General features: G+C 38.1%; 1 protein-coding gene across 1 annotated transcript in view; it reads left to right on the top strand.

Annotated features, from left to right (window-relative positions):
* The window catches only part of C6H8orf76 (chromosome 6 C8orf76 homolog), a 63,866-nt gene that overhangs the window by 1,787 nt on the left and 35,336 nt on the right, over positions 1-26,743 (top strand). The window contains exons 2-4 of the mRNA XM_077167582.1: positions 4,320-4,415; positions 5,351-5,494; positions 11,222-11,664. Of these exons, the coding sequence (XP_077023697.1) occupies positions 4,320-4,415; positions 5,351-5,494; positions 11,222-11,664 (683 nt within the window). The remainder of the gene's footprint in view (positions 1-4,319; positions 4,416-5,350; positions 5,495-11,221; positions 11,665-26,743) is intronic.

Here is a 26,743-nt window from a genome sequence, read left to right as displayed (position 1 = left end):
ATCCTTTGTCTGAATTTGTGTGGGCCTGCAGGTTATGTGGGAGAATAAAAGTAATCATTTGAAAGCCAACTTTACTTGACCATTTCTCAATAGGATAATGAAAATTTGGTGGAAGTTTTTAGGTATGGAGATATTCAAGAAGTTTTGATTGGCTTGTCTAATCCAGTGTGTGACTGGATTACAAAGGAAAATTGTGGGTTAAGTAAACAGACTGTTGTTGAGTTACATTGCACTTAGGGGAGAGCAGAAAGACTAGTTACTAGCTTTCTCCATTGATGGGTCTGAAGTAATATTACTTCAGAGAGAAAGTAATATTACAGAGATAACCAGGACAGCGAGACTCAGGCCGCTCACTTAGAAAGAGAGGCAAGCACTGTTGACATCATGGAACTATTACAAATATGGTTACATTTGAATTATTAGTATTTAACTGGGAATAGACCCTGTAGCCTCAATGTGTTTCACTGTTTAAGCTGAAGGAAATATGAGCTACTTCTTGGGAGCTGGAAAACTGGCACCCAGGTTGCTTTTCATATCTATTTCTTTAGTCAAGAAACCTCAATCCCACTTTAGTCAAAATACCTTGTTCCTACTTTTCTTTCTATCCATAGGGTTTACATCAGTAGATAAGAATAAAATACCCCATGCAATATTTATATTTTGGGTGGTGCATTTCTTAATTTAAGTTGTATGGTAAGTTTATTTGAACCTCATAAGTACATGGAATCATGAATAGGGTGTGAGATTTGTTGGTTTGTCCAGGTTAGTGTGATACCCTGATAAATCCCAGAGTGATTTGGGCAGTGAATAAAGAAGTATTTGCAAAGTTCCCTTGGGGGAATGGGGAGAAAAGAGGAAATATTCAACTTCCCCATTTGGAGAACTTCTGATATTCTCGCAAGCAGCGGGGACAACCAAATTAATAGGCTGAGCCCTCAATCTTGGGATTTGCCCCTATAAAACTTACTCCTACAAAGGATAGGCTAAGCCTACTTAAAATTAGGGCTAAGAGTCATTGCCAGAGAATCTCTTTTGTGACTCAGTTGTGGCCTCTCTCTCTAAGTCTATTCAGCAGGTGAACTCACTGCCCTCATTCCTCTGGGACATGACTCCTAGAGGTATAAATCTCCCTAGTAATGTGGGACAGAAAGCCCAGGATAAGCCAAGACCCAGCATCAAGAGATTGAGAAAGCCTTCTTGACCAAAAGGGGGAAGAGAGAGAGGGAGGGGCCAAGATGGCGGCTTAGCAATGTGCGCGTTTTAGTTCGTCCTCCAGAACAACTACTAAATAACCAGAAACAGTACAGAACAGCTTCCGGAGCCACGTCAGTGACCGGACACACAGCGTACCCCAGTCCGGACCAACTGGACCGACTGCAAGCCTCCCCAAACCATGAGTTCCCCAAGCTGTAGCGGCTGGCGCCCGGCGCCCCTCCACCACAGGCAGCTTCCCAGAGGGAAAGGAAAGAGACTCTAAACCTGGTCAAGGCGGAGTTCGCTTATTGGGCTCACAGAAAAAGAGGAAAGGGGAGGAAACGGAGGTTTTAGTGGCTGTGTTTCTGTGGAGACTTGGCAGCCTCTGGATTCAGCAGCGGGACTTCTTGGGCGGCAGCTGCCCCAGGCATAGGCAGAAACGGACTGCTTTCAGGGCTGTCTCCCACCTGTGCCTTCCCCAGGGAAGGGGTGGAGCCCAACTCAGGTAGAATCCCTCTCTCAAGGAATTCAGACCCCAGGGCTTGGCAGTTTGAAGCCATTAAAACCAGCCTACAACCTCTTCTCTGTCTCCTCCACGCCCCCAGCAGGGAGAGTCTTCCAAAGTTAAAAGTGCCACAACATCTTTTGTTGGTGCAACCTGCAGGCAGACGGGCCACACACTGGGCAGGATAAGAAAAACAGAGCCCAGAGACTTCACAGGAAAGTCTTTTAACCTGCTGGGTCTCACCCTCAGGGAAAACTGACACAGGTGACTCCTTCCCCCTGATAGGAGGCCAGTTTAGTCCAGGAAAACCTGACTGGAGTCTATAATACCTACGTAGACCCTCCTAAGGATGGGGAGGGAAAAGGCACCATGCAAGCAGGGCAAGAAACAAGAAAACAAGAACTGAAAAATTATCCTCTGTTAAACAAAACCTAAGCTAGAGGTCCGGAAAAAGCTGAACTGAAGGTCAAAGAACAAATAGACAACAAATTCATCTAGCAAGAAAACCCTAGGTAAGAGAAGTAAAAGCAATCTCCAGAATAAACTAATTAAGGTAATTAAATGTCTAGATGCTAGCAAAAAATGACAAATCACACCAGGAAAATTGAAGATATGGCCCAGTCAAAGGAACAAACCAATAGTTCAAAGAGATACAAGAGCTGAAACAACTAATTCAGAATGTACGAACAGACATGGAAAACCTCATCAAAAACTAAATCAGTGAATTGAGGGAGGATATGAAGAAGGCGAGGAATGAACAAAAAGAAGAAATGGAAAGTCTGAAAAAACAAATCATGGAATTTATGGGGATGAAAGGTACAGTAGAAGAGGTGAAAAAAACAATGGAAACCTACAATGGTAGATTTCAAGAGACAGAGGTTAGGATTAGTGAACTGGAGGACGGAACATCTGAAATCCAACAAGATACAGAAATTATAGGGAAAAAAATGGAAAAATATGAGCAGGGACTCAGGGAACTGAATGATAATATGAAGCGCACGAATATACGTGTTGTGGGTGTCCCGGAAGGAGAAGAGAAGGGAAAAGGAGGAGAAAAACTAATGGAAGAGATTATCACTGAAAATTTCCCAACTCTTATGAAAGACCTAAAATTACAGATCCAAAAAGTGCAGCATACCCCAAAGAGAATAGATCCAAATAGACGTTCTCCAAGAAACTTAACTAGTCGTAATGTCAGAGGTCAAAGAGAAAGAGAGGATCTTGAAAGCAGCAAGAGAAAAGCAATCCATCACATACAAGGGAAACCCAATAAGGGGGAAGAGAGAAATGAGACAAAATAAATTTTCTGTGGCTGAGAAATTTAAAACAGTCAAGAGGTTATCCTGTAGGTTATTCTTTTTTTATATATATATACTATATGCTCAGGGTCACATTTCATTCTTTTTCTGTGTGAGTATCCTCTTTCTGCATCATCATTTGTTGAATTTTTGTTTGTTCTTTCTATTTTTGTTTGGCTTGTTTATTTGTTTTTGGGAAGTGCGTGGGCTGGGAATTGAACCTGGGTCACCCACAAGGTAGGTGAGAATTCTACCACTGAACTACCCTCGCACCCCCCTGTAGATTATTCTTATGCATTATATAGACATCTCTTTTTAGTTTTAGGTGTATTGGAATGACTATAAGGAAGTATTTGAAACTGTTGAGCTGTGTTCCAATAGCCTAGATTCTTGAAGACAATTGTATAAAGATATAACATTTACAATGTGACTGTACAATTGTGAAAACCTTGTGTCTGATGCCCTGTAAATCCAAGGCATGAATAAAAAAAAAAAAAGGATAAAATAAATAAATAATAGCAGGGATAAGGGGTAAAATAAATTGGATAGATGGAAACAACATTAGTGGTCAATGAGGGGAGGGGTATGGTGTTTGGTATGTATGAGTTTTTCCTTTTTATTTCTTTTTCTGGAGTGATGCAAGTGTTCTAAAAAATGATCATGGTGATGGTGATGAATGCTCAATTATGTAATGATATTGTGAGCTGTTGATTGTACACCATGTATAGAATGTATGTGTATAAAGATTTCTCAATTAAAGAAAGAGAATAAAATACCTCAGATGGGCATTTCCTCAGACTTGTTTCCTCAAGGTCCTTGGCATTTAATTGAAGTGATGCCTCCTCTCAGCCCTCATTCATATCTCCTTTTGCTTATTTTCCTTTGTCTTTGCAGCATTTTCACAATAGCACCATGACTATATTTCTTCTTTCCTATGTCCTTTCCAAAAAGAGCTGCCAGTCCCTGTTCATCTTCTCTAAAATTCCTCTATAAGAAAACTGCTAAAGAACCAGTGTGAACTGTGCCAAATTAACACAGGTTCCTAGGCACCACAACCCTATATTGAAAATGTGGTAGATAAACCTGTACATGTGTGCTTTTTTAGTTGACAGGTGTCAAATTATGTTTATTACTTGTGATAACTTGTAATAAAAATCCAGCTATCATTAAAATTGGCATTCTTCTTTGTCATGTTTTCCTTTGAGTTTCATCCTGAAGAAATAGGGTCTGTTTTGAGGCTTAGTTATGGGAAATTGTTTCTGAGTTTGAGATGCGAAAGCACAGATTCACTTTCTGTAATATGCTGTTTTCACAAATTTTAGTGGTTTTATGAAGAAACAGGCAGCAGCGATAACATTGAAGCTCTAACTTCCAAGAAATTCAAAGGGGACCTGGCGTACAGACGACAAGAGTATCAGGTAGAATTACATATATAAGATTGTGATACTTGAACAGGCTCTTATTTTATCATTATAGCATATTTTTTATATTGTTGTTTATGAAGAAGAATTTAATCTTTTATGTTTGTTTGCAGAATCTCAAGTTTCTGTCTTTTTTCTAAGTGGCTCCCTATAATTTGTTCCCTCTAACCCCAAAATAAGTTTCAGTCTTTTGGGAGTCGTTATAGATCTGTTTCCCTCAGGTTTTGTATGTTCTTATTACATAGAAGCTGCCAACACAGATAACTTTTTGTACCACAGAAGCAAAACACCGCAAACCTTGATGCCATGTTGTTTTACACATATTGCCTCACTTATTTTTTGAGGGGTACATGATCTGGGAATCGAACTCGGGTCTCCTGCTTGTAAGGCGGGCATTCTTTTTTTTCTTTTTACATGGGCAGGCACCAGGAACCAAACTTGGGTCCTCTGGCATCGCAGGCGAGCATTCCTGCCTGCTGAGCCACCATGGCCCTAAGGCAGGCATTCTAACCACTGACCTACCCGTGCACCCTCCTCATTTACTCTTCACAAACATTTCCGGTATTATTGTTTTGCAGATGAAAAGCTGTATAAATTTTGCTTATGTATATAGCAAATAAGGTATAACATAACCATTCAAACTCTGGTCTCTTTGACTCCAAAATACCTTTCTACTGTATTATAATGTTTCCAAAAGTCGTAGTGGCTGTATTCTCCAGCCATTCCTTCCCTGCCTTTTAGAAAAATAGTTCTAACTTTGAAATACTTGGAGAGTCTCTTTTCTAAGCTCATCTTCTTTCATTGTACAGGTCAAGTATAATATTACCTTCTACTTAGAAAGAAATCCCTTTACTCAATCCTCTCTTCTGCTATGTTTCTCCCCCTTGCTTCTCTTCTTCCTTCCCTTCCTTTCTTTAATGAACAATTATCAGAAAGCACTGCAAGAGTATTCCAGCATCTCCGAAAAACTGTCGTCTACCAATTTGGCCATGACGAGGGATGTCCAGGAAGGCCAGGCACGGTGTCTGGCTCACCTGGGAAGGCACACAGAAGCACTAGAGGTCGCTTCAAACTTGGTGAGTGTTTTCATTGCTCATTTTCATAACGTTCCTGTACCAAGTATGGTTGAATAGTCCATTTGTAAAAAAACAAAAAAATCTTCTTGTTAGCAACAAAATCTGCTTGAATAAGCAGAAGGAATATATCAATAGTGTAAGAACTTTATTATGATGAAAAGTTTGGAGCTGTAGACATAATTTTCTTTTTTTTCCTTTTTTTTATTAATTAAAAAAATTAACAACAAACAAAACAATAAGATATCATTCCATTCTGCATATATAATCAGTAATTCTAAATATCATCACATAGTTGCATATTCATCATTTCTTAGAACATTTGCATCGATTTAGAAAAAGAAATAAAACGATAATAGAGAAAAAAAAGTTATACATACCATACCCCTTACCCCGCGCTTTCATTTACCACTAGCTGTAGACATAATTTTCTAATATTTTTTCTTATGTAATGCTCAAAATTCTTTATTGCCTGAAAACCTCATATTTTACTCATTAGGAATGAATATTCAGAATGGAAGGATTAAGAGTGATTTGTTTTTCTTCTTTAGACTTTTTATTTTTCAAAATTTCTACAGTAAACACAAATTAGTTTTGTAAGCAGAAAAAAAAATTTGTGAAAAAAGTGACTAAATACTTATACTATGCCAAGCTTAATAGTGTTTTTAATTCCTAAATGGAACGTGTTGAATCTTTTTTCAAGTTTAAAGAAAGGCAATTGTTCTTTGCAATTCTATATTCTGCTTGCTTTTGTTTTCAGATTAAGGCATTTATGGCTTCTGTTTTCTTGGGTGTGTAAATTTTACAGAAATCTAAATTGGCCAATCCCAGTGTATTTTCCTCTTCAAGGGAAATTAGTGGGGCACTATAGCACTGATCACGAACCCTGTGGATCTAGTGTGCATGCAACCAAGCTGTCCTCCTCCAGCTTGTTAACTAAGAGGAACTCCTGAGTTTTACTTGGCGAGGGCTTTGCATTGTTATTTGCACAGGACTTCAGCCGCTTCCCGTGAGAAGAAATCTTGCCAGTATTTGTCTCAAGAACCTGAAAAACACAGTGTTTTTCTACTCTCTATTAATTGAGGGTTAATTCTTAAGCTGGCAAATAGATTGTCTTTTTAAGGGAACATTGGTATGAACAGTGAACTTGATGGAATTTAACCACTTTCATCCCCAGTCTCCCTGATCTGCAAATTAACAGCCACTCTGACCCATTTAGTCCTTTTCGGATGTCATTCGCCCTCCTTCATTACTATTCCACTCTTCCGTCAGTTCTCTCCTCCCAGCATTCCTTCTCCTCCTCTCCTGCATGTCACTTTTGTGTTCTGTAGACCACTGATGGCAGCAACAACCGAATTAGTGACAGGGGCTCTGTGGTCCTTCTAGCTCAGTAAATTTGTGCCTGTGGCTCAGAGAAGATCTGTTGCTGATTAGCAGATGCCAGGCCTCCAGGGCTCAGGTGGTTATCAGGCAGGGAAAGACCTGATAGAAGGCTCCCAGCACCCATGTCAGGACATGGAGAATTCATCAGGCTTCTGGGCACCCTACTGGGAAGGACAGGCAGCTAAGGCTAATGGGCAGCACAGGCTAATGAGTCTTACCCCTTCTTTGGGTATTTACATAATTATCTTGGTGGAGCCTATCTATCTGCATCATTTTCACCTTTTCTGACATCCCATTTTTTTTTGTTTTGTCTTTTAAATTTCTTGCCTATTTGAGAACTCTCTTCTTTCAGTATTAGCTCTAGCCCACTTCTGTTTTTTGTCACCATAATTACTGACCCCTCACATTTTGTAGGGGGACAATTCAGTATACAATCTTGAGCAAAATGGACAGTTTAGTTATTCCCATAGTGCCTGTTAAATAGGAACATTTGTGTTCACAACCTTTGTTGAAGTTTGTTCACCTTTTCTCTCTATCCTTTTTTTTTAAATATGAATTACCATCTATTTTCAACACCCTGCAATACTGACATTCCTTTGTACTTCCTCATGCAAAAATGTTTTTTAACTTGTACATTTAGTTGCTATCATTGTACATTCTAGGCGTTCCTAGATTATACCATTTGTCTTTATTTTCTATCTTTCCTTCTGATTTCATTTGTGCCCCCAGCCCTCCTCCCTCTATCATTCTCACATTCAGCTTCATTCAGTGTACTAACATTGTGTTGCAGTTAGGTAGTATTGTGCTATCCATTTCTGAATTTTTACAATCGGTCTTGTTGCATAATCAGTATCCCTTCAGCTCCAGTTACCCAATATCTACCTTATTTCTATCTCCAGATGGTCTTTGTTCTTAGCTGAAATTCTCCAAATTCATTCACTAATGTTAGTTCATATCAGTGTTGTTTCTGGCTAATCTCACTCAATATAATTTCCTCAAGGTCAATGCATGTTGTTACATACTTCATAACTTTATTCTGTCTTACAGCTGCGTAATATTCCATCGTATGTATATACCACACCTTGTTTAGCCACTCATCTGTTTGGGCTGTTTTCCTTTCTTGGCAATTGTAAATAGTGCTGCTATAAACATTGGTGTGCAAATGTCCGTTTGTGTCCTTGCCCTCATGTCCTCGGAGTAGATACCTAGCAATGATATTGCCGGACCATATGGCAATTCTGTATTTAGCTTCCTAAGGAACCGCCAAATTGCCTTCCACAACGGTTGTACCATTTTACATTCCCACCAACAGTGGATAAGTGTGCCTCTTTCTCCACATCCTCTCCAGCATTTGTCATTTTCTGTTTTATTGAAATGGCCATTCTGGTGGGTGTGAGATGATATCTCATTGTGGTTTTGATTTGCATTTCCCTAATAGCCAGGGAAGTTGAACATCTTTTCATGTGCTTTTTAGCCATTTGTATTTCCTTTTCTTAGAATGTCTTTTGCCCATTTTGTAATTGGGTTTTTGTCTTTTCGTTGTTGAGTTGAATAATCTCTTTATAATTTCTGGATACTAGACCTTTATCTGATATATCAATTCCAAATATTGTCTCCCCTTATGTAGGCTGTCCTTTTACTTTCTTAACGGCGTTCTTTGATGCACAAAAGTGTTTAATTTTGAGGAGTTCCTATTTCTTTCTTTCTTTCTTCAGTGCTCATGCTCTGGGTGTAAGATCTAGGAAACCGCCTCCTACTATAAGATTTATAAGATATTTCCCTATATTTTCTTCTTAAAGTATTATGGTCTTAGATCTAATGTTTAGGTCTTTGATCTATTTTGAGTTAATTTTTGTATAGGGTGTGAGATATGGATCCTCTTTCATTCTTTTGCATGTGGATATCCTGTTCTCTAGGCACCATTTATTGAAGAGACTGTTCTGTCCCACACAAGTTGGCTTGACTGCCTTCTCAAAGATCAATTGTCCATAGATGAGAGGGTCTGCATCTGAACAGTCTATTCGATTCCATTGGTCAGTATATCTATCTTTATGCTAGTACCATGCTGTTTTGACCACTGTAGCTTCATAATATGCCTTAAAGTCAGGTAGTGTGAGACTTCTGACTTCATTTTTCTTTCTCAGCGTATTTTTAGCTATTCAGGGCACCCTGCCCTTCCATATAAATTTGATTATTGGTTTTTCTATTTCTGAAAAGTAAGTTTTGGGGATTTTAATTGGTATTGCATTGAATCTGTAAATCAATTTAGGTAGAATTGACATCTTAACTATTTTTAGTCTTCCAATCCATGAACACAGAATGCTCTTCTATTTATTTAGGTCTTTATGTAATTTCTTTTAGCAATTTCTTGCAGTTTTCTTTGTATAAGTCTTTTGTATCCTTCTTTATTTATTCCTAAATATTTTATTCTTTTGTCTCTATCCATTTTAATGATTTTTGGATAAAAATTATAACATATTTTAAACATATAATTCAAACAGTTCCTTATAGTGACTGGTAAACTAGAAGTTTACCTGTTGAAGCTATGCTAAGAAAACTGCTTTCTGCAGTGAGTGACTCTCTCTCATTTATCCACTTAACAAACATTTCCTTCCTACTACGTGCCTGGTTGTGGGTTTGATACTAAGTCATCAACTACAGACATCCATACCATTCATATCCAGTGCTCATAATGGGGAATCCCAAGCTAATTAAAATGCACCAGCTCCTCCGAAGTACCCTTTATTCTTGACAAATAGTATGACTGACTGTGGTCTGCTGGTTACCATCTGAATGTGCTTCATCTCTAAAATGGGGATAATGACAGAATCTATCTTATCGGATAGATGGTCATGAAAATAAATGAGGAAAGCACTTAGAAAGGTATATGGCACATAATAAGCACTCAGTAAATGTTAACTGTCATCCTCATTACAGTACAGGAGTTGCAGTATTTTGGAAAAATCACTCAAACTTGTTTCAACGGAATTAATTTCCAGAGAGTTATTTACTTATCATGCTAAAAAACTGTCACTGAAATCTTGGTTTATATGAAACAACCTCCATACCAACACACACTTGCTTTATTGATATGAAAATGTTTAGAAAAATATAAAGCACTGTAGACTGGTTTCAGAAGAAAAGTTGCAGTTGTTATAGATACAATCTAAACATGTTGCTTTCTTTTATTTATTGTATTTTTATAAAATCTACATGGGAGACATGATTTGACTGTAGAAAATTCCTAACTGTTGGGTCGTAGGTCCGGTGCTCTGCACTAGGAATTCAGCATTGAACAAAAGCCGTTATGGAGAGCATCTTGGTCTACTGGGAAGGACAGAACACTAAACAATGGTAATAATAAAACAAGAGTAGTTCTGTCATTGGGAAGATACAGTATGACCAAATAAGTTGCATGGGGGCTTATTTTATATTTTTTTCACCCAATCTATGAATATTTAGAGACCTCAGCAGGCTTTTACTTACTGATCTATCAGTTTCTTTGGGCTACCAATGGGGAGTTTTGCTCATACTTCATGCTAAGTGTGGTTCCATGGGAGCTTAATCTGAATACCAGTAGTCCAGATTTTCCTTAGACTTAAAATCAAGTTAGAGGTAATTTTAGTCTGTCATCTGCTCTCCACAGACTTGAACTTAGAAAGAGAAGGCCAATTTCCCCTCATCCAGAGGGGATTTGCCATTTGGGAGATTAGACAAGAGGTTATGGTTAAGAAAACTTAAAGAGAACTTTCTGATCGGAAGGAAAGTAAGCAAACTCCCTGGCCAAAAACAATTGGCCTTGATAATAGTTACCAGGAAAGGCATATGGATTTAATCATGATGCATCACAAAGCACTGAGCGCTTCAGAGCTATCCTCTTCAAGATGTACAAGCCAAGTAAATTTGGAAATAGAGTCTGCTTAAATTCTTAAGGAAGTTGTCATTTGGATTTTTAGAAAGCCTTGAAAATTGAAATGGAATCTTTAGTCCAGGTTCTGAAAATATTGGTCTGAGTATTTCAGCTCTCTAGCCGAGAACAATAAAGATTATAATAAAAATTGAAAAGAAACTGACATTTATATTATTATATAGTGCTGAACTTGTCAGGCCACTGTCATGTGGATCATCTTTATGACCTCAGGAGTTTAGAAAGGGCTGGTGACTGTTTCACTAGATACTATATTTTCATAGGTTTATAGTTTAAAGATGAAGTCTATTGAAATATATTAAGTTCACTTTACTTGTGTAGCTTCTGACTAATTTATAACATATACAACTTGGATTTTAGGTACCTCAATTTTTATATGGGAAAGCGACTTAAAGTTTAAAATTTTTTTTTCTCCTTAGGAAAATAAAGCAACCAACACAGACCATTTAACCACTGTGCTCTACCTCCAGTTTGCTATTTGTTCAAGTTTGCAGAACTTGGAGAAAACAATTTTCTGCCTTCAGAAACTAATTTCATTGCATCCTTTTAATCCTTGGAACTGGGGCAGATTGGCAGAGGCATACCTGGCTCTGGAGCCAGCTCTTTCAGCATCATTTGCGTCATCTCAGAAACGGAGCAGTTTTACCTCAAGGGACAGAACTACCAAACCCTCCTTATCACACTCAGGAAAAGACTGTCTTTTGTTTTTCTCTGAAACCTTGCCTGAGAGGAAAGAAAATAGCAGTAACCGTCAGAAAAATGAAAAACCTCTTAAAAATACTCAAAACTGTACGGCAGAAGAGCAAGAGGCAGTGTTGATAGAGACCCGGATGAAAGCATGTGCCTCTTTTATAAGAACCAGGTAAGCCAAGAATGGATTAAATAACACACAATAATAAGGTCAGAGTAAAGGTTTTATTTTTCTAATTTTAAGCTTCAAAAAGTTCTAAGCTAGATACTTGGTATATATATTTTGAGATTTTTTCCCCTCTGGTTTCAACAAAATCACTTGAAGGTGTGTCATTTTAGTATTTAAGATTTAGAAACAAAACTATATTTGCTCAAGAATACAACTTGTGTCCTTGCCTAAGGTGGAATGTTGAAATTGGAAAACATTAAAATTAGGAAAAGAAAATTAAATATGTAAAACACTGAAAAATGTAGAAGAGGCATTTTAAATAAGGAATTTTTCACTTATCTGTTTCACAGAAGTCTGGTAAAGAGGAAAATCTGTTTTTATGTTGGAATTACTAATAATGAGAATCCATACTACAGAGTATTCCCATTATTTGCCCCTAGGGATTCTGAGGGCTTTGGAGCCTTAAAGTATAAGAGTTTGAATGAAGGGGTTGATTGATCAGTTCTGTAATTTATGAGAGACGAACCATACTCTTTTATATCAAATAGTACCAAGGAACAGAGAGCTTTTCTTTTTCAAACTCAGAAGAATTTAAAAAATATTACTGATAGTGAGGTTTACAGAGAGTGGTATCTATTTGCCAAATTTTAAAATTTATTTAGCAAGTGTTTATTTAGCATTGATTATGTCACTTTAATTCAGAAGTACATTGAATTGTAGGCACCTAATGAATTGTAATTGATTGGATGCTTCTGAATTCCTCCACTACTAGCTTTGTGACCTTGCACCAATTGCTTAAATTCTCTGATCTCCAGTTGCTCATCTTGATAGATGGAGAAATGGGAAAATCCCTATATCATGGGGTTGTGAGAATTAAAAGTATCCAAGGATCTTATTGTAGTGCACATTATAAAGAAAGCGCCTGGTAAATGTTAGTTATTACTTTTTTTTTTTTAGTATTTTTATTTTTATTAGCTTGGAACTTTAAATGGGTTTGGTCCTTATGCTGAAGGCCTGATGAATATGTGAAAGTTTTAAATACTGGTGTGAGGTGACAAGACCTTTAATTTAGAGAGACTGGAGGCTGGGTTGATGATTAGAAGATGTTTGGATTTGGGACACCAGTAAAGAGGCTGAGGAAGAAGATGACTTAGGCTAGTGCAGTGGTAATAACAAGAAATGGCTTACATTGCAGGATGACATGGGTGGCCTTGGTGGCCAGTGACTGTGTGGGGAGAGGGGCTGGGCTGGGGAGCAGGCAGAACAGAAGAGTCAGGGAAGACTGAAGAGTTGGCGTCAGACACGTGGGTGGATGGCATCACCTTTCCCTAAGGTAGGACACCCAGATGAAGAGCAGATGTGGGATGGAGGTCTGCTTTTAGGTTTGATATACTGAGTTTCAGGTGTCTGTAGGACATCCAGCTGGAGCTTTCCATTAGAAATTAATGGGAATCTGGGGCTCAGAATAAAGGAGCTAGAGATGAAAAATTTCAGGGAAGTTTATGCAGCCCATAAGCAGAAGATTGTGAGAAGACAGGCAGGGTCAATTCTGAAAAGAGGATTTGGAATCTAGGAGATCATTTGTGACCATTGAGGAAGTAATTTTAGTAGAGTGGGGGGGTGAAAGATTGCACAGTTGAGGAACAAATGAGCATGAAATAGAAGAACTAGTATGTGCTGCATTTTTAAGTAATTGGAGGAGCAGAAGGGAGAAAGTAAGTACATAAATGGGGCCACAAATTTAAATGCTCATAGAGGCCAGGTGGGTAATATAAAAAAGTTAGACTAAAGTAGCCAAAATGATCTTGTATGTAAAGCAGGTTATATTACTCCCTTTATAAGTATCTCCAGTGGGTTCCCATTGTACTTAGATAAAATCTGAATTTCTTTCCCTGGCCTGCAAGGTCTTACATGAGTTGGCCGTGCCTGTCTCTTTCACTTCATTTACTGAGAATTTTCCCCTCACTCTGTCTGTGACCACACATGAAGATGGTTCTTGTGTAAGGGCCTCTTGGCAAGGCTTCTTCCCCCAGATGTTTTTGTGGCTGGCTCCTCATCATTTTAGGTCTTAACCTGACTGTCATCTTAGAAAGCCTTCCTTTGTCACCCTGTTGAAAGGAAACACTGCATCCACCCTGTCTTGGATTTTTTTTCTGTAACACTTAGTTACTATCTGAAATAACCTCATTTATTTGGAGGTCTTCAGTTTCTCTCTTTCTACTCCATGAGTCAGGAACCTGTCTGTTTTGCTCACCAATCTCTCTCAGTGCCTAAAGCAGTGTCTGGCACATACCTCAGTACGTGAAATGAGGGAAGACAAGAGCTGAGTGCTTCTGGGCATAACAGAAGGGTGACCAGCAAGGCCTGAAAGTGATTGGAAAAGACTTTGCATTCAATATTCTAAAGAATAATAATAAAAAGAAGGAGCTGTATGAGGAGAACTATAGGGAGCAAGAATGAAGAAGGCCAGGTTATGAACATGATGGGAAAGTAATGGAGAGGCAATTGCAGAGTGGTCAGTAGAGGCAAGATTTGGCCCTGCTTTGGGTAACCAAAGTGTGCTAGACAGTCTGCTTCGTCACTGAGGTCTGGGAACTGTGGAATCAGGGAGATGGAAGGGTTTTAGACCACTGACTTCAAAAGACAAATCTGGAACGCTTCCATGGAAGTTGGGAGGCTTCTTTTCACTCCAAACTATTTGTGTTTTCAGTCGCTTGATTTCCAAAGGAAGCGCTTTTGAGGCTGTAACCTCTTAAGGTTTTACTCCCTAAGGTTTCTTTGAGGAGCTTTGGTCTATTAAGTTTAGAAAAGATGAATCTCACATGTAAAATTGGGCAACACTTTGTTCAGAATTAAAAGCTTTAAGGATTCAAATAATATTTCTAGTGGGGGTGGGTGCCATTTTTTTTTGTTTTATGACAGAAGTTGTAGTTTTATAGAACTTACAGAAAATACAGAGTTCCCATATGTCACCCTCCCATGCAATTTTCCCTACCATTGACACTTTACATTAGTTTGTTACGTTTATTATGATTGATGAAACAATATTATAACTATACTATTAACTATAGTCTATGATTTACATTAGGGTTCACTGTATTGTACAGTCCTACCTATGTTTTATTGTGTTTTTGAATATTTATTCTACATATACACAAACACACACAGATACACACACACACACCCTAAATTTCCCCATTCAACCACATTCACATGTATAATTCAGTGATGTTAATTGCATTCACAATATTGTGCTACCATCACCATCATCCTTTTCTATCACCCCAAACAGCAACTCTATCAATTAAGCATTAACTCCCATTCCCTACCTTTATGCTGGCCCTTGGTACCTGTATTCTAATTTCTGATAATGTGGATTTGCTTGTTCTAATTATTTCATCTTATGAGATCATACAATATTTGTCCCTTGGGTTTGGTTTATTTCAGTCAACATGATGTCTTCAAGTTTCGCCCATGCTGTCACATATATCAGAACTTCATTCCTTTTTACAGCTGAAAAGTATTCCGTTGTATGAATATACCACCTTTTGTTTATCCATTCATCTTTTAATGGACACTTGGGTTGTTTCCATCTTTTGGCAGTTGTGGATAAGGCCGCTAGGAACATTGATGTACACGTCTGTTGCAGTGCCTGCTTTCAGTTCTAGAAGTGGGATTGCGAGGTCATAGAGTAATTCTATTATTAACTTTCCGAGGAACCACTAAACTGTTTTCCCACATTCTCATCAATAATGAGCAAGTGTTCCTATTTCTCCATATCCTCTCCAGCACTTGATATTTTGTTGTTGCTTTTTATTAATAACCATTTTCTTAGATGTGAAATGGTGTCTCATTGTGGGTTTGATTTGCATTTCCCTAATGGCTAATGAGGTTGAGCCTTTTTTCATGTGTTTTTTTTTATCATTTGTGTATCTTTTTTTGACCAATGCCTATTCAGATCTTTTGACTATTTTAAAATTGGATTGTTTGTCTTTTGTTGTTAAGGATTTCTTTATAATTCTGGATATTAAACCCTTATCAGAAATGTAGTTTATAAATATTTTCTCCCATTCTTAGGTTGCCTTTTTACTTTAAAATGACTTCCTTTGATGCACAAAATTTTAAAATTTTGATAAAGTCCCATTTATCTATTTTTTCTTTTCTTGCTCCTGCTTTGAGCAGAACCATTAGCTAACATAAGGTCCTAAAGGCACTTTCCTACATTTTCTTCTAGGAGTTCTGTAGTCCTGGTTCTTGTAGTTAGTTAGGTCTTTGACCCATTTTGAATTAATTTTTTATGTAGTATGAGAGAGGGGTCACCCTTCCTTCTTTTGCATATGGATATTCAATTTTCCCAGCACCATTTGTTGAAGAGTCTATTCCATCCCCATTGAGTGGATTTAGCTCTTATCAAAAATAAATTGGCCATAGATGTGAGGATTTGTTTCTCAACTCTATTCAATTCAATTCTGTTGGTCTGTAAGTCTATCCTGTGCCAGTACCATGCTGTTTTGACCACTGTAGCTTTGTAATAAGTTTAAAAATCAGGAAATCTGCCAACTTCATTCTCTCTTTTTTTTTTTTTAACATTTTTTATTATAAAATATACCGTATATACAAAAAGCAATAAATTTCAAAGTACATTTTAAAAAGTAGTTTTGGAACAAATTTCAAAGTATGCTATGGGTTGCAGTTCTAGTATTTCAGATATTTCCTTCTAGCTACTCTAAGACACGGAAGGCTAAAAAGAAGTATCAATATAATAATTCAGTAGTCATACTCATTTGTTAAATTCTCCTCCTTTGATCCTTCTCCTGCTCTTTAGGGATATTTGGACAGTGGCCATTCTAACTGCTTCATGTTGCAAGGGGTTGTCAACATTTTGGAGTAGGGGAATGCAACTGGTTGATACTCTTGAAGAGACTTGTAACTCTTGGTTTCAGGGCTTATCTGGCCTGGGAACCATCTGGAGGTTATAGGTTTCTGAAAAATAAACTTAATTAGTGAAACTTTAATAGAATCTTGAATAGAGCCCTGGGTATTCTTTAGGATTTATAGGAATACTTATTTGGGGCTTGGCGTACCATCGCAATTAGCAATATCTAGCTGAAGTTGGCATAAGAGTAACTTCCAGAATAGCCTCTCAATTCTTTTTGAAATCTCTTAGCCACTGATACCTTATTTTGTTACAGTTTTTTTTTCCCTTTTGGTCAGTTAGGCATTGTCGATCTCTTGGTGCCAGGGGTAGACTCATCCCTGGGAGTCATGCCCCACATAGAGGGAAGGTTGGTGTTTTTACTTGCAGAGTTGGGCTTAGAGAAAGAGAGGCCTACATCTGAGCAGCAAAAGAGGTTCTCGGGAAGTAACTCTTAGGCATTATTATACATAAATTCAACTTCTCCATTACAGATATTAGTTTTGCAAGAGCAAGCCTCAAGATCAAGGCCTTGGCCTATTAACTTGGGAGTCTCTAATGTTTGAGAGAGTACCAGGGTTTTCCCAGGTGGGAAAGTTTAATAGTTCCATATTTTTTCTCCATATTTTTTTCTCAAGGGATTTGCCAGTACCTTTTTTTTCTTTTAGAGGTAGATTGTTTTTATTACTTCTTTTACTGTATAATATAACATATATACAAAGCGAAGAAAGAAAAAAGCAATAATTTTCAAAGCACGCTTCAACGGGTAGTTACAGAACAGATCCCAGAGTTTGTCATGGGCTGCTGTTCCAATATCTCAGATTTTTCCTTCTAGCTGCTCCAAAACACTGGTGGCTAGAAGGAATATTAATATAGAATATTAATATAGTGATTCAGCAGCCATACTTGTTTATTAAATCCCATTTTCTCTGTATACTTCCTCCTCCTTTCATTCTTCTCCCAGTCTATAGGTATCTTTGTGGAATGCCTGTTCTGACTTTTTCGTGTTGAGAAGGGGTGTCCCCAAAGGGCAGGGCAATGTGATTAATTGATAATCCTGGAGAGGCTGTTCCTTCTGAGTTTCAGGATTTATCTGACCTAGGAACCCTCCAGGAATTATATATGTTCCAGGAAGTCAAGACTGATGTTGATTGGGGTTTAGCAAACAAAGAAAAGATGGACTCCAGAATATTCTTTGCTGAAACTGTAAATTTTGTTTTGAAAGAAATAGATGAAGACTCAGGCATTTAATTTACTGGTATAAAATGGAGAAAGGAAAGTCACTTTATATTCTTTTCTTCAAAGCTGAATGGGGAATTCTTTGACAGATTTGAAAGAGGAATTTAAAGCAGAGTTTGGGGATACACTTCTGTTCCTATCTCCTAGGTCCCAAGTTGTTGTTTAGCTGTAATTCAGCTGTACTGTTTTTTGTTTTGTTTTTACAGAAAGTTGAAAAGCAGTATAAGAAAATCTTTTAAGACCATGCATTGTGTGCAGGGTCTGCACCATATTATTGTGTATGTTTTTGCAGGAAGTTAGAGTTACGATCTAGTTGTACCTCTTGTCTCAATGATTGAGATACAATATACAATATAGTAGTACCGCTAGTCTCAATGATTGGGTTTTCCAAGGGAGGGTCTAGTTATCGTCTTTGCACCCACATCTGCTCTTAAGAAACACTGGCATTTTGAAGAACCATATGCTATGGCTGTTTGGAAATAAATATGCCGTGTGGTTTCTGTGCGAGCAGAAGATTCAAGTCCCAGAAAAACTCATCGGTGCTTCAGGTAGCCAAGGGACAAGGGGAAAAGTGTCCAATAATTGAGAGAACTATATCTGGGTTATGAAGTCTTATCCACACTCCATTGTCTTTACTAAGCTCAGAAGCCTTGTTATGTATTGTCAGGAAATTTGATAATTTCGTGCGGCTTTTTCAGTATGCATTTTGATTTGTTTGTAGTTTTTTTTTACCTGCTTGTATTTTTTAAATACATAACAATTGAGCCAGGTTGCAACATCAGCAGGGTACATCTCTGACTTCCCCTAGGGGTAACAAAGACATCAGAAATGTCCAGGAATTTAGTTTAGACTCGTAATAGTAGAACACTATCTGTAGTGGTGTTTGTATGCTGGCTGACTAACAGATTCTAGCAGGGTCTGCCCGCCCACTGGCTGACAGACTCTGGTAGTGTCCGTATACTGACTGATTGACATGTTCTCATACAGTCTGTATGCTGACAGTCTGCCTGTTTTCTGATTGTGCTGATGGGTAGTATGTGCACGTTATTGTAATTCTGTCTGTAGCCTGTATCCTACAAAGACAGAAACTAAACACTCCACGTTTTTTTTTTTTAGGATGAAATAATGTACACTAAGATTTTTAGTAGACATTTCTTTCAGAGTAATGGCCAAACTCTCATCATTTTGTAAAAGGAAAAAGTTGCACATTGCTTATGTGGTAGTTGTGGGCTCACCTAAGGCAATGCATGTTCAAAGCCTGGAATTGTTACCTCTACTTGAAATTGTCTCATGCAGTCCTCTGCTTCCAGGCAGGACTGCACGTGCACTATCTGTTTCCAGACATTCTATGTCCTCAGCTTTCCCTGTTATAGAATGTCATCTTCCCTTACATAATACTGCTGATTTTAGTCTGCCATGCATTTGACTTTTATTCCTAATCTAATAAATAAAAATGCAAAGGAAATTTTGCATTAAAAATGAAAAAAAAATACCCCTTATTGCTTATCCCTTCCCCCCAGTTAGTTGCCTGTGGTATTATTGATTTTTCCCATTAACTATTGGCCATAGCATGCATTTTAAGTTTTCCCTTATTTCTCTTTGCTATTGATTCTTTGTCCACTATCGAACATTGAAATAGTTCATGTGAAAACTTACTTATAATCTAATCACTGGGATACATGGCACTATACATCCCCTTTCAATCATATTTACCTTCAATATAACAATGTTACTTATAAACCCACTAATTAGTTATCATCACTTCTATCCGTTCCCTTGCATTTAAACTCAACCTCTTTAGGTAGCCTTTCCTCCTCCTCTAGCTTTTGTGTACCTCTATGTCTGCTGTATTCTTCAGTGTAACCTCTGAAATTACCTTTACCAGAGTCATAATAATGAAATCATATAGTATGTGTCCTTTTGTGACTGACTTATTTCACTCAGCATTATGTCCTCAAGGTTCAACCACATGTCATATGTTTCAGGACATCGTTTTGTCTTAACTGATGCATAATATTCCATTGTATGTATATGCCACATTTTGTTTATTTGCTCGTCTGTTGTTGGGCACTTGGACTTTTTCTGTTTCTTGGCAATTATGAATAGTGCCACTGTGAACATCAGTGTGCAAGTGTCTCTTTGTGTCACTGCCCTCAGCTCTTCTGGATATATACTGAGTATTGCTAAGTCATAGGGCAGCTCAGTATTTAGTTTTCTGAGTAATAGTCAAACTCTTTTCCACAGCGGCTGCACCATTATACATTCCCATCAACAGTGAATAAGTATTCCTATTTCTCCACATCCTCTCCAACATTTGTAGCTGTCTAATAACAGCCATTCTTATAGGTGTGAGGTTATATCATTGTTGTCTTAATTTGCATTTTCCTTACAGCTAATGAAAATAAGCATCTCTTCATGTGCTTTTTTAGCCATCTGTATTTGCTCTCCAGAAAAGTGTCTATTCATATCCTCTGCCCATTTTATAATTGAATTTTTTGTTCTTTTGTTGTTGAGCTGTATAATTTCTTTGCATACACAGGATTTCAAGCCTTTATTCAGTAAATGGTTTCCAAATATTTTCTCCCATTGAATTGGCTGCCTCTTCACCTTTTTAACAGTGTCCTTTGAAGCACAGAAGCTCTTGATCTTAAGGAGTTCCCTTTTGTCTATTTTTTCTTTTGCTGCTTGTGTTTTAGGTATAAAGTTTAAGAAGCAACCTTCTATTACTAGATCTTGAAGATGTTTCCTTGGATTTCCTTCTGGAAGTTTTATGATACTGGCTCTTACATTTAGGTCTTTAATCTATGTTGAATTAATTTTTGTGTGGGATATAAGGGGTCCTCTTTCATTCTTTTGGATATTGATATCCAATTCTCCCATGCCCATGTATTGAAAAGACTGTTCTGTCCCAGTTCAGTTGATTTGGGGGCCTTATTGAAAATCAAATGTCCATAAATTTGATGTTCTATCTGTACACTTTCAATTCTGTTCCATTGGTCAATACTTCCAGTAGCATGCTGTTTTGACCACTGTGGCTTTATAGTAAGTTTTAACATCAGGAGGTGATAGTCCTCCCAGTTCACCCTTCTTTTTAGGGTATCTTTAGCTATTTGAGGTCTCCTTCCCGTCCATATAAATTTGATAATCAGCTTTTTCAAGTCTTGAAAGTAAGTTATTGGAATTTTGATTGGTATTGCATTAATTAAATCTGTAAATCAGTTTGGGTAGAATTGACATCTTAACAACATTCAACCTTCCTGTCCATGAGCATGGAATGTCTTTCCATCTATTTAGGTCATTTTTAAATTTCTTTTAGCATTTTTTTGTAATTTTCTGTGTATTATGTCCTTGACATCCCTGGCTAGGCTTATTCTTCTGGTCACTATTTTGAATGGAATTTTTTTCCTTTCACCACAGGTAAATAATTGCTTGTGTATAGAAATATTACTAATTTTTGTTCATTAAGCTTGTATTCTACCACTTTGCTGTTAGCTCATGTTGCTTTGTCATAGATTTCTCAGGGTTTTCTAAGTATAGGATCATGTCATCTGCAAATAATGAAAGTGTTACTTCTTCCTTTCCTATTTGGATGCCTTTTATTTCTTTCTCCTGTCTAATTGCTCTAGTAGAACTTGTAGAACAATGTTGAATAATAGTGGTGACAGTGGGCATCCTTGTTTCGTTCTTGGTCGTAGGGGGAATACTTTCAGTTTCTTACCATTAAGTATGATGCTGACTATGGGTTTTTCATATTATGCCCTTTATAATTACCCAACATATATTGGGAGTAAACTCAGACTGATCCCCACCAAAGGGAGAGGAAATTAAGAAATAAGAGAAATAAATGAAACTAAATTGAATAATAAAAAATAATATAGAAACACCCAAATCGATAGGCCATGCCCTCAATTAAGAGGCTTACTCTTGAGAAGCTTATGTAGGTAATGGAGAAGCTTATACTAGCTATAGTCATACCTAAGAGTTACTTCTGGAGGACCTTTGTTGTTGCTCAGATATAGCCTCAGTCTCTCTTTAAGCCCAACTCTGCAAGTGAAATCATTGCCCTCCCCGCTACATGGAACATGACACCCAGGGATGACAGTCTCCCTGGCAACGTGGGAGATGACTCCCAGAGATGAAACTGGACCTGGCACCATGGGATCAACAATTCCATCCTGACCAAAAGGGGGAAAAGAAGTGTAATTAATAAAGTATCAGTGGCAGTGAGAATTCAAATAGAGTCGAGAGGCTACTCTGTAGGTTGCTCTTACTTAGACATTACTACTTATCGTAACCTGCCAAACCCCAATCAGGACCATTCCAGCCAATCCTAAAAACACTTAGGGCAATATGCAAGATTCCACAAGGGTCCATGCACTAGAGTAACTTTCCAGAAACCTACAAACTCCAAATGGGTCCTTGGTCCAGATAAGTCCTGAAACCTAGCCCAGCCTCTCCAGAACATCAGATGGTTCCGTCTCCCTACCCCATATTAGTGACAGACCCTTCCAATATCAAAAACTTAGAATCACCATGACCCAAATAACCCTAAAGAGAGGTATAGAAAGATCAAAGGCGATAGTGGACTTATACATAGAAGGTAGGATTTAAGAAATGAATATGAATGCTGAATCATTAAATTGATATCTCTTTTAGTCTTCAATATTTTAGAGCAGCTAAAAATAAAAACCTAAAATTGTGGAATTGTAACCCATATCAAACTGGAATATGTTCTACAACTAATTGTGGTGCTGTGCTTTGAAATTTATTGCTTTTTTGTATATATGTTATTTTTCACAAAAAGAAGGGGAGAAAAGTCGATTTTTTTTTTTTAAGAGTATAAGCACTTGATTAAATTTTTTTTTCAAGACTTAGTGAGTCCTGTAATATGGGAGTGAAATGTCTCTACAAGAAATGCTAATGTTTTATAAATGATCCGCTTCTGTCAGGCCCAGCACAGTCTCTGGTTCCCGACCATTATTGGAGGCCAGGCAGCGGGGCCCAGGACGCCAGTTGTATTCTTAGTAGTTTTCTCCTCCAAGAGGTAGAGGGGATAAAGGCGGCTGTATTGTGGATGACATCCCCTGTCACTCAGCGGTGCACAGGTCAGGCAGGACAATGACACCCATGTAAGTTGGCAAGTTGGGGGCTAAGAGGAGGCCTCTTTCTCCACCATACCCAGGGTCTCTTCTGGGTTGTTTAGGGCAGGGGGCTGTGGATTCCTGCCCCAGGGAATTCTGTCCTCCCCCACTTCTTTGTACCTAATGGCACCTACTCTGCCATCTTCACTCAGCACTTTCCCAAGCCCAGGAGGGAGCGGTCCCCTCTTCTCTCTGGTGGTCTCAGAGTCCTCCCATAAAAGCTCCTTCTCCCATGACCCCAGAGCTTGGCTGGCACCTTACCATTTGTTCTAGTTTGCTAACTGCTGGAATGCAATATACCAGAAACAGAATGGCTTTTTAAAAGGGGAATTTAATGAGTTGCTAGTTTATAGTTCTAAGGCCAAGAAAATGTCCCAATTAAAACAAGTCTATAGAAATGTCCAATCAAAGGCATCCAGGGAGATACCTTGGTTCAAGAAGGCCGATGTAGTTCAGGGTCTCTCTCTCAAGTGAGAAGGCACATGACAGACACAGTCAGGGCTTCTCTCTTGGCTGGAGGGCACATGGTGAATACAGCGTCATCTGCTAGCTTTCTCTCCTGGCTTCCTGTTTCATGAAGCTCCCCGGGAGGCATTTCCCTTCTTCGTCTCCAAAGGTTGCTCGCTCAGTGGACTCTCAGCATCTCATGGCTACATCGTTCTGCTGTCTCTGAATCAAAAGTCAATTATTTTTGTGATGATAAATATTTAAGCCCTCTAGCCTCCTATATTCTGGACCTGCTAGAAGGAAAAATATGAGAGGATTGTATGGTAGCCCATGACAAACTCTAGGATCTGTCCTGTAGCCACTTGTTGAAGAGTGCTTTGAACACTTGCTTTGTATATATGTTATACTATACAATAAAAAAAGTTAAAAAAGAAAAGGGAATAGAATTTTCCAAGGCAATGATCCGTATATTCCCCTAAGTATAAATAGGATACATGTCATGTTCATTTTGTGCGCAGAGATGACTCTGAATAGCTGTGTGTAAAAATTTTTAATAAACCAAGTCACTAAACAAACAGCAAAATAATAATATATACAATCAGGAAAATAAGAAAATATAAAATATTTATAAAGACAAAAAGAAATGAAAAAAACAATTATCTTACTAATAAAAAATACATTGAAAAAGAGTGGGAGAAAGATCAAAGGTGATAGTGGAATTATACTGAGACGGTTTAATAAATGAGTATGAATACTGAATTATTATATTGATACTTTTAGTCTCCAATACCTTTGAACAGCTAGAACTAAAAACCTAAAATTGTGAATTATAAACCATACCAAACTCTAAAATCTATTCTAAAACTAATTGTTGTTATGTGCTTTGAAATTTATTGCTTTTTTGTATATATGTTATTTTTCACAAAAAAAGAAAATAAGAGAGGAGTATAAGAAAAGATAAGATTTAACAAATGAATATGACTGCTGAATATTGATATTTCATTTCAAATGTACTTGAAAACTTATTGCTTTTTTTTATATATGTTATATTTCATAATAAAAAGGGGATGAGGAAAAAAAGGCTATTAGGAAAATAAATAATAACTAAAAACTAGGCAGATAGGAAGCCTGCCTGCACTTACCCCTTCTCCCCAGCAGGTGGCGATCCCGAGGCACCTCCTCCCCTCAGGCACCCCCCTCTGCTACTGTAGCATCCAACTTGCATTTACCGCTTCTCAACAGCAGGGGGAACACCTGAGTCTCTGGACATGGGCTGCACTGGTTCTGCCAGGGACTCAGGAGCTGGCCAGTATCCAGCACCCAGTGGGTCCACCAGACACCGTGCCTGTGGTGCCGACTATTCCCAGCACTCCAGGCAGGTGATTGATCCCAGCGCCCAGGAGTCTGTCCCACCCTCCACCTTGGATGATTGGTCCATCTCTGGGCTCCCCGGGGGCACTGTCAACTACAGGCCAGTGCAGCAAGGTTTCCCCAGCCAACAGTTGGGGCAGCTGGAGCAGAGGGACGATCAGTTCCCTCCAGGTGCACCTGTTCTCATGCCACAGCCCACCTCCAGTGGGTCAACCCACCCATCCCTTTCTCCCCTCCTGATTCCCCTTCTGCTCCCTACCCCCAAACTCCTTAGAGACCCTGTTTGATTACTCACACCCCGTGACCTCAGTTCCGGTCATTCTCACCCTGTCCCCTCTCTTGTTCCATGGAGCAGGATTCACTCCACTCCACCATTTTCCTGGAAGTCTGCCAGTACTTTTTAATTATCGGCTCAACATACTCTGGAATGTATGTATTCAGGTATTACATTAAGCTATACAGAATTGCGAGACCTCATTCTCAATTCTAGGCTCCATGTGTTTAAGTTATTTAACTGAAATGGCCAGACAGGTTAAACTAGATTGTGGTATATAAAATTTAGGTTTGGAAAAAATAAATCTTTCTTCTTCGGTGTCATACAGCAGGTGAAGTTCTAAAATATAGACAGTATTACCCTTTATCCTGAATTCTGAATTACCTTAGTCCCACCAGATTGGCTTCATTCTTACCTCTACTTGAAGCCTGATCTCTTTTTCAGCTTCTATAATAATTGCTCAATGTAGGAATTTTGACTTTTCAGAGCTACAGAACTCCAGCTCTGTGTCTTTTGGGTACCCAGGTACCCAAAATTCCAAAGAAATACCAGGTTCTACATATATAGCACAGCATCTCAGAATTTAGAAATAACACTTAAAGCTGAGGAATAAATGTAACTGCTGAAAAAGGTTACAATCTAGGCCCCAATTTTCCTCATAAATATTTTCTAAGAGATTATACAATATTTGTTCATTTGTTTCTGACTTATTTTGCTCAACATAATGTCCTCACGGTTGATTCACCTCATTGATGCCTCATGACTTTGTTCCTTTCTGTTGCTTCACAATGTTTCATCATATGTATACGTCACAGTTCACCCTTATTCTTCTCAGTCAGTGTACCCTTTGGCCACCTCCATCCATTAGCTATCATGAATAATATTGCCACAAACGTAAGTGTGCAAATGTCTGTTTGAACCCCACTTTCAGTTCTTACAAGTATATGCCCAGTAGTAGGGTTGCCTAATCATATGGTGACCCTTGATAGCCTCCTGTGGATCCATACCTTTTTCTCCAGAGCATCTGCCCCCTTCTGCTACCCTTGAATAGATACACTTCTCCATTCGCAGTTTCTCTAGCACTTGAATCTATTTACTTATTTTGAATCTGAGATTTTATTGAGATATATTCATACAGCATATATTCTATCCAAAATATAGTGTTTCACAGGATCCTCACTTTTGTACAATCATCATCACTCTCAATTTTAGATAATTTTTATTGTTTGAAAGAAAAATAACAGACATACCTACACCAAAGAGAAAATCCAAAACTTCCTTTCACTCTTTTTCCTCTCCCCCACCCCCATTATTTACCCCTGGTATTGTTGAGGTACTAGTGATATATTCCAGTTAAATATAGACAATAGCATGCAATAAAGTAGTTTTATTACTGACTCTTTGTACAAGTGCCATACTTTTGAAGTGGTTTATGTAAGAATTTATACTTGTAGTGCCACTTGGTGAGGTACATGGCTCTAAATAACCCCTTTCAGTTTTATTCATCTTTAATGTGGCACTATTTCTCATAAACCCACTAATGAACTACCATCACCTCTATCCATTCACATACTTTTAAGTTCAATCTCGTTAATTAGTCTGTACATATTTGGTAACTCCTCCCCTCCTCTAGTTCTTTTCTATCTCTGGGTCCCCTATATTCTACATTTTAAGTCTCTGAATTTACATTTTTGA

This window comes from Tamandua tetradactyla, chromosome 6 (assembly GCF_023851605.1).
Source record: "Tamandua tetradactyla isolate mTamTet1 chromosome 6, mTamTet1.pri, whole genome shotgun sequence".
In the NCBI taxonomy this organism is placed as follows: domain Eukaryota; kingdom Metazoa; phylum Chordata; class Mammalia; order Pilosa; family Myrmecophagidae; genus Tamandua; species Tamandua tetradactyla.
Note: the sequence above shows the minus strand (reverse complement) of the source record. Positions and strands in the feature narration are given on the sequence as shown.